Source organism: Cephus cinctus, unplaced genomic scaffold (assembly GCF_000341935.2).
Source record: "Cephus cinctus unplaced genomic scaffold, Ccin1 Ccin1_scaffold0857, whole genome shotgun sequence".
In the NCBI taxonomy this organism is placed as follows: domain Eukaryota; kingdom Metazoa; phylum Arthropoda; class Insecta; order Hymenoptera; family Cephidae; genus Cephus; species Cephus cinctus.
The window spans coordinates 229,721-238,435 of NW_014333443.1; the positions used below are offsets into that span (position 1 = coordinate 229,721).

General features: G+C 42.0%; 2 protein-coding genes across 4 annotated transcripts in view; one reads left to right on the forward strand and one right to left on the reverse strand.

The window, feature by feature from the left end:
- Positions 1–1,644, reverse strand: part of LOC107270899 — a 92,867-nt gene extending 91,223 nt beyond the window's left edge. The window contains exon 1 of the mRNA XM_015746334.2: positions 1,218–1,644. The gene's annotated coding sequence lies outside the window, so the exon portion shown is untranslated. The remainder of the gene's footprint in view (positions 1–1,217) is intronic.
- Positions 1,645–4,797: 3,153 nt separating this feature from the next.
- On the forward strand, positions 4,798–7,386 carry LOC107270960 (sodium/hydrogen exchanger 9B1). 3 transcript variants are annotated; one of them, XM_025088201.1, is made up of 8 exons: positions 4,798–5,165; positions 5,258–5,851; positions 5,916–6,091; positions 6,158–6,276; positions 6,345–6,506; positions 6,575–6,721; positions 6,779–6,880; positions 6,946–7,386. In XM_025088201.1, exons 1-8 carry the CDS (start codon positions 5,062–5,064, stop codon positions 7,237–7,239), a joined length of 1,698 nt encoding a protein of 565 aa, XP_024943969.1. In that variant the 5' UTR covers positions 4,798–5,061; the 3' UTR covers positions 7,240–7,386. The 3 variants fall into 3 exon arrangements, with proteins under 3 accessions (XP_024943969.1, XP_015601943.2, XP_024943970.1); XM_015746457.2 differs by having other exon boundaries at positions 6,575–6,709; XM_025088202.1 differs by having other exon boundaries at positions 6,623–6,721.
- The last annotated feature ends 1,329 nt before the right edge of the window (positions 7,387–8,715 follow it).

Below are 8,715 nucleotides of genomic sequence, written 5' to 3' on the forward strand. Positions count from 1 at the left end.
AAGGGGGGGGGGGGGTGCTAGTGGCGGTACAAGAGAAGAGCTACCAGGAAACGAGAATACTGAAGGGTGCGAGTGAGAGAATGAAAAGAAGAGAAAGAGAAGGAAAGGGACGCAAGATACTAGAAGGGTTGAAACGTCAACCAATTCGAGGAAGACGTCATGTACTCTAATCAGCATCGTAATACCTTACCACGGTGGCAAAAAAATAAAGCGCTTAAATAATATGCAAGGCACTTTATACGTGCTTGAGGTTTCTGTACGACAATCCGTGTAGTTTAATACGCTTAATATTATAATAATTCTCCAATATATCCTTCGGAGATCAGTAATAATAGTTTTGGCAATTTCTATAGTTTGTCGGTAGTAAATAAAGCAGTATTACGTATCTACGATCCCTCATGGAAAATCATCCTGTCACGTGTGTTTGGTTCAAAGCTAGCACGGCTAAAAAGTTCTTTTGGATAAATTTTCGAAATTTCTAAAAGACTTTCGAAAAATTAAAAACATGCTGTCGTGTGTAGAAAGGGAGGGAAGATAAAAATACAGAAAAAGCCAACAACGTAGGATTTAGCAGGTCCTTGCACCAATCTATTGGGAGCTCAGATGCTTACGGGAGCAAGCAAGACAATATTTACAAGGGAGCTGACAGACAGGAGCGTCTGTTGTTGCGTCGCGACGCAAATACCACCCTACTACAGCCTTAACACGCCGTATAACCCCTTTTATCCTCGACCCACGGGAAATCGAAATGTGAAGAAAACAGTAGAAGAAATAGGGGAGCATGGATAACGCGAGATAGGGGATAAAATTCTTATTATATTTGTACGGCCCTGACTGCGTTTACGTATCAGTGTTGGTATAGGTACGGTTTGCCTGACACGTTAATACACGCGTAAAATGTAGCGTATGCGCCAGTCTGCAAGAAAGAATCAATATCATCGTGTGATTTGCGTCAATGAGTTTAACGATCTTAAAAAATAAAATTAATTATATCAAAAAAATATATATACTTCTCGATCATCCCACGAGAAGTCATTAATTGTTAAAATGCACGTGTGCCATCCTAAAGGGTATACCAGTATGTTATGGCTATAAGAAACGTGATTGTAAGCTCAAGCAACTAACCAAGCAATACGAAATACAATCACAGCTGCAATCATTGTCACGATTATCATCGTTATCATTATTGTCATCACTGACAATAATCTAGAGATTACCTGTAAAGATTCTTGTTCTGCCGTATCACGCGCACAGTGTTATTCCAATGGGCCAATCATCGAGATCGCACTGACAGTTAGAACAGCTTTAAACGTAACATAGTTCGCATACTCGATGTCAATTCACGCATTGTAAACGCGTCCAGAATAATCCATTGTCTTGTTGAATAGTTCTACGACTGTCGTAACAGTCGATATTATATACACATTAAAAAGAATAATAAACAAACAAAAAATCCGTTTTCACGTGACGCCTCGCTATAACGATATCGTGATAAAGGGCAAATAGTATTATAAAGTCGTTTGCTTAATTATTTTCATAAAGAAAAAGATAAACAGAAAAAGTAAAAAATATTGGAAAAGTAACGTGGTCGATGGTAGCACAAGCGAAGGGAGCGTGAAGCGTTCACGACGAGGTGTTCTCGGGAACTGAACGTGTCGTCGAGGATGACTCTCCGGAGCGCTAGAAGTGCCCGGAGCCAGAGGATTGGTGGTTCTAAGGGACGATAGGAAAGGTGAGGGTTGGTACCAGTGCTTTTCGGCCAACGAGGGTGCCAGAGACGACGCGGAGTCGGAGAGTTCGACTAGGGGATGTGAGGGGGGGGGGTGTTGCGGAGAGGGGAAGAGCGTCGGTGATACAAGGACGAGAGGGCGGAAGGGTGGGAGGGAGGTTTCGACGCTGAGCACCCTCAAGAAAAAAAGGAGAAGCGCGGAGGTTAGTTGCGTAGGGGTGGCTATACTGGCGCGTCGCGTTGGTGAATACCGGTGTTGGTTAGACGCTCGCGGAGGAGTGAGGGTAGAAAGGCGCGTGCGCAAAATACAAGCGAAATAGTTATGCAAGCGATTAGGCCTGCCGTTGCGATCGATATCCACCCCTACGATTTCCCTACGTGCCACCACCACTGCCGTCGAAAAACCCGCACCCCCTCTCACTTTCCATGACAACAACGCGAACGACCACCTGCCGACTGTTCGATGGATTCGCACTCTCTTTAAAAATATTATTCAGTCATAAGTGCGACAAGAGTTCGTCCACGTTAATATAAGACTGTCGTCGGCATTTTCATTCGATTATTTGTCCACTGTTTTAAATTAGGCGGATAGTCTATTTATCGAGGATGGGTCTGTCGCAATCTGTTTCACTTTTATCTTTGCAATTCTGAAGTCTCACCGAGTACGTCACTGTAGGGATCTTTATGGATTCCCTAAGGCAGTTTACGTCTAGCTACATTTCCCAATAAGTATCGTATACACAGTTGGTCATCCTATTACGACAATCGGTACTGCGACATCGGCATTGCTCGTTGGGAAGATCGCTGCAGCCAGGCAGCCAAGTGACCCTAGGTGAAATGATCGGTTTTCGGCATATATTGTGAAATAAAAATGATGCAACGTAAACACGTAGCTGTCTGATAACGCACGAGTAGCACGGAAATGGAGTAAATATGAAAGACCGATTTCTCGCCAAATCGGCGATTCTCATGCTGGACAGACAAGTTGGTAATACACCATCGATTGGCCAATGTATCCGCTATGAGAAGAAGAGTGAACTGGGGGGGGATCGATCGATAGATAAAAGGGAGAGAACGGAGCAAAGGCAAAAAGTAAAAAAAAAACAAAAAGTGACGTAGAAGGAGAACAAATAATAATACATCAGAGCAGCCAAAGCAAGACCAGCAATTTTCCTCTTTCCGCGTGAGGAATTCGATTGAGCACGGAATCGAAGTACATACAGGGAACGTCCAACGACGATGTACTGGTAGCTTTTCTTTATTCTCTCTCTTTATTCCTCCCTTTCTTCTGTTTCCCCTTCTTTGGTTTTCCTCAATCCACTCCATTCCCCTCAATCCGCTTTTACTCCATTTCGCCCCGTTTTACTCTCTGGACTCTGAATCGTTGCTTCCGGTTCCGTTCCTGTGGCTCCGAGTTAGCACGGGCAATAGAAAGGATCACAAGAAAGTTCAAGGAGGCTGCCACGAGCGAATAACAAGAACAATGCAGATAATCGGATAATATTTCAATGTAATATTACGTAGTAAAATAAAAATGAAAAAAATGTATATGCTTTTATCTTGAAACAGACCAGGGACGTTGTTCGAATTTGGCGTAGGCGCTTGAAGATGTAGCTAAGAATAGAGGGTTGGTCTTTACTGTTGAATCGAAGGCAATTAAAAGTTTCCCTTGGCAAATACCATTTCAGGGGTATAGAAAAAGAAACAGGAATGGATCTCGGTGATATCGAGGCGTTTGGGCTCAAGCGAGTCGTGGGCCGAAAAGCGGAAGAGAAAATAGAAGAATACAATATAATCAAAAGGGCCTGGAGGGAACGACGCGCTGAGAATGACACGGGATGCGAAAATGAAATTGTCCCTCGTTGAAACTTGCGAGAAAGTTAATCGACGTTCAAGATAATTCTAGAAATGTCAGCGCCTTGTTTTCAAAAATCTCCCACTTTGCTGGCACGCGTAGCGGAAAACAAGACCAGAACGAAATTAATGCTAGCGCGCGGTAATCTGAGGTTCTCAGTGACCGAAAATCGAAACTCAGGGCTGAACAGACTTTTCTACCGACTTGTGGTTCTCTATAATTTTCATCTTGAGACTCTAGGCGGAACCTACGTAGCAGATAATATGTGGGACCGAGTCAGAGAGTGCACGAGCGTGAGGAAAATGACTGGGGTATAAGAGACCCCATGCGACTGTTTATATTAGGAATTCCGCAAAAATTAATAGTTCACGGTTTGTTAATAATTGCTTTGTGAAATGTTTAAATAACTAAGGCTAAAGTAATAATAATAATATCTATAAACCGTTTCATTAATAATATTTATGCGAGGGAATATATCATTTTCGTAGACATCGAATGAAAACATTCGACCTTATTATTTAGCCTGATTTCAGATTTCTGTAAAATTCACATTAATGAACATTTTCAAAAGAATTTTAACGAAGACCCTTTATGAATCTTACACCATTATATACAGAAAAGAAAATATGGTCAATAATCAGTTTTTTTATGGATATGAGTAATTTTCTGAAACACCATTATTATGAACCAATTTGACTCTCATTTGAGACTTTCAATATATTAACGATATATACGTATATCTTTTTTAACAAAAGCATCTATCTTAAATCTCCAAGAACCCACACGACGCTACGAATCAGTATCGGCATTAGAACTTGTGTAAATTGCAAGCTCGTCTAAAATTGTCCATTTAGAGTTTGTTGAACGTGACGCGTGCGCACATAGGTGTTTAATAGGATGATAGCTACAAATTATTAAAAGAAAACAAAAAGAGACACGGTAAGTAAACATTTGAAGAAATTTGAGAATTCGTTGATCTCACTTGAGTTCCTTGGAATGGCCAGAGCGAGAGGGTGGTGCGTGGGAGGCATTAAGTTATGCGTTACCACGGAAATATTTCATAAAGCCGATGCGTACCAGGAATTATTCAATATCTCAGGAATCCTTTGAGGATTCGAACAGTCCGATGCTTCCTCCTTTTCACCTTCCTCTACCGTTATTTCAAACCATCTTTTTCATATCGTCTCTTTATCTTTTACTTTGATCATATTATCATCCAATGGGTTATTTATTATTTATAATCCCTTTATCATCTATTCGCGTCTCGTGCGCCAAAATGCTAATGGCAAATATACTTCACATATCGATTTCACTCCATCCCCTATCTCTCTCATAAATTTACATCCAACTTGTCGCACAGTAAATTCCATGGTCGCAATAAATGAAAAAAGAAGAGTCCGTCGCTCTGAATTTGTCGTGAATCAACTACCGAGTTTCATTTCACGAAATTTTCATAACCTCATAAAAACAGTCACCGATGCAAGGGTCCAAAGAAATTCCAAGTACTTCGACCCCATTGAAGGATGACACCAACGCAAATGATACCAACGCAAATGGTACCAACGAAGACTTATCTACCCGGTAAGAGTGGGATGCACGATATAAAAAAATAATCTGAGGAATGACGTGCGAAAAGAAAGAAAAAAAAAATAATGTCAAAATTTTTCAAAAAGGACCAGAACACTCACCAACGAGGAAGAAGAAAACGAATATACCTGTTGCCATCGCGCGACGTTCTGTAATCCCATATTACGTGAAATAATAGTTACGAATCCGATATCACCGTGCACGCCACAAATAACATGGTCGAGCCTATTTTGGGCCACAAACGTCATAGGCTTCATTGTTTTAAGCTGGTGCGCCCTCTTCTTTCTCCTCGGCGACGAAATGTTACCAGGCGCTCGAATATTCGGTCTCTTCATGCTTACAATATTTTCTTACATATTGGGCTGGTCATTCACGTACGTGCCGTACTTGCATCTGCCCCCAGTCTTTGGCATGTTATTGGCTGGTATAATAGTTCGCAACGCGGACTTGTACGATATCCACGAAGCACTTGGTACGACGACCTCAGCTAAGATACGGATATTCTGCTTATCCTTCATTATGTTACGCGCGGGATTGAATTTGAATACGACGCCTCTGCGTCAGCATCCCGTTTTCGTATTGGTACTCGCTGTTCTACCCTGTACCGTCGAGATGGTGGTGGTCGCCCTCTGCAGCAGAGTTATCCTTGATTATCCCTGGGACTGGGCATTTATGAATGGGTCAGTGCTGTAAACATAATAGTACCGAAGGTGGATTATCATTAAAAAAAAATACTTCTTACAGAACTATCATCGCCTGTATGTCGCCTGTGGTCACTGTCCATTGCATATTGTCATTGGCTGAACAAGGATACGGCGAGGATAAGGGGATGGCTACTCTCTTGTGTGCAGCTGCCTCCATAGACGATGTCCACATTGTGTCTATTTTTTCAGTGTTTTATTCCATTGTATTTAGCGACGGTAAATACAATTTTACGTAATAACGGTAGGACGCGGATTATGCGAGTGGTCTTTGAATTGTTCTAGATCAAAAGAGAAACGAATGGTGGGCTTATATCCCTGGCGGTTTACGTGACCTGTTACTGGGCCTTATAGCTGGAACCGTTTTAGGGACATTCCTCGCATTTGTTCCACATAGAAAACAGGTCAGTATTCTGCCTAGGTGGTTCCCTCTGTGGGAACGTGCCGAAAATGAATATTGTCCGTGTTACAGAAATACGTTCTTTATTATCGCTTCGGCGGACTCATAGTGGCTTCTCTGGTCTGCACGACAGCGACTCTCAAGTTGGCGGTGACTGGTGGTGGATTTTTAGCCTGTGTTTTAACTTCATTTATCGCAACTACCGGCTGGCGACTTCTCACCGTGTCGTTTGACGTGAGAAATTATTTATCAATTTAACTTACGATGATTTACCGTTTACTAATATACAGAAAAATCCCTAGATATCGCCATTACGCAAAACGAGTAATGTTATGTGGTACTTTCTACAGCCACTGATGGTGGGTGTCATTGGAGCGGATATAGATTTTCGTGATTGGACCATCAGCCGATTCGGGCTTTACGTCGGCTGCATCTTGGTTGGGTTGATTGTACGATATCGTGATGTATAATGATATTAATAGTAATCAATGAGCTTCGATTTACAGGCAAGAAGTATATTTACAGTAGCGGCCACTTTTCGAACGCCTTTCAACATAAAGGAGAGAATTTTCGTAGCCCTTGCTTGGCTACCTAAAGGAACCCTACAGGTGTCGCAGAATATTCCATTTCTCAAAATATTGCTGTTTAACTGATTTAATGAAATTGATAACAGGCGGCATTGGCGCCAATGGCCTACGAACAAGCAAGCAAGACTAACGATACCAAAGCTATAGAGCTGGCTGTGGATCTTGTGAGAATATCGGTAGTGGCCATTGTATTTATGGCGCCTCTTGGCGCTATACTAATGATGCTCACCGGCCCGATCTTACTGGGCAAAGCCACCCAGGAGGAGAGCCAACGAGAACGCGAGCTCAGCTATTTGCGTATTGTCAGTTTGCAGCCGGTAAGACAACGCAAGAAAAAGTCCAAAAGAGAAGCGATAAACGACGTAGAAGAAACCATCTAGAAATGCGTTATATGCCTAGAAGGAAGATTTGTAGGGAAGGGATTCTTTTGCATTAAAAATAAAAGACAGTGTCTGGGAATCTGTGGATTTCTTGATGCTTTGCTAAATAAAGTGTATATCAACGCACACGACATATACTAAAGTCCTGTATCGGCATCCTGATCATATATAAATCCGATCAGGGAAGCTAGAAATGATCATCACCCATGGCAATCCCATCAAGTACTACGCATGTACGTAGGCTACGTAGATACTGATGGAATGTACGTAAACGCAGGCTATAGGACTCACGGTAGATTTAACGATTTGCCAGAAACGATCGTGCACGCTATAATCCTGTCACGCGAAATTAGCAGATATGTGTATATCATAATAAATATAGATCTGCAGTACAGCGCAGTACAGGATGGTACAGTATTCTTGAATAATCGTGTATAGGGTATGCACGTACGAAGATATAAAAGTACAGGTAAAATACGGGGAGTCTACATAATTCGGATCTTAGTGTCCTGCTTAGATCTGAACTTTACCAACCCTTAAGATGTATAACGGAATTTTATGCGATCTACTAGATTTCCTTGGGACCATTTTTATTTTATGGATTTCTTTATTGAGATTCCATGCGACCTGCTATCTTATCCCTATTCGTCTTTACTTATTTACTTCCTCTTTTAGTACCTTCAGTCAAGAGAGACGGCGTGATATTTGGATGGTTGTAAAACGGTAGATGGTGATGCCAAACCACGGGTATATTCTTTGAGAGCCCTTTTTTAACATCTACTTTCTTTGCGCAAGAGCGGATCGACAACGCGCTTTGACCAGGTTCGTAAAAATCAGCATTGTAGAAGAATTCCAATAAAATATCTCTCTGTCTATTGCTTCATTCCTTTTTTCTCAATTTATTTTTATCATATTACATTTTTAAATCTTTCTTTCGCATCTTAAATCTTGCATTTTTTGGATTTTTCTTCCCTTTTACTTGTACAGATATTTTTGAACTATGACCTCATTCACGAAAATATATTCATTGTAACGTAATTCTTTAACTGAACCCGACACCGATAGCAAAACATACGAGAACGACTATCTTCGAGAACCAACCTACGTTACCTTCGGCCGTCCACCCGTCGTTCGTGCATCCGCAAGCCAGGCGGGCGTCAGTCAATTCTTTTTTCACCGGGAACTGACGAGCCGGTATAAACTGGGAGTTGGGGTGGAACAGGCCCAACTCCACCAAGAACGAGAGCTCTGGCGGAACCTATCAGAAGAGGCGATAGCTTAACGGATCCTGTCGATTTTTGGGGTCGCGTAAAATCAGCAAACGCACCTGGATACACGAACGGGAGCGGACGGTTACGGAAATGCACGGCCGCTCAGGCTGCTAGGTTTGAGGTAGAGAGGGTCGGAGTAAGAGTCCGGCAAATAGTGCGAGAGACAGAGAGCGACGAACCGAGAACGTATCAGAACGAATCTTAA

Coding starts and splice junctions, on each gene's coding strand:
- LOC107270960 (XM_025088201.1), top strand. CDS start 5,062: ATGCAAGGGTCCAAAGAAATTCCAAGTACTTCGACCCCATTGAAGGAT. Junction 5,852..5,915: donor GACTGGGCATTTATGAATGG/GTCAGTGCTGTA, acceptor TACTTCTTACAG/AACTATCATCGCCTGTATGT. Junction 6,881..6,945: donor TACCTAAAGGAACCCTACAG/GTGTCGCAGAAT, acceptor AATTGATAACAG/GCGGCATTGGCGCCAATGGC.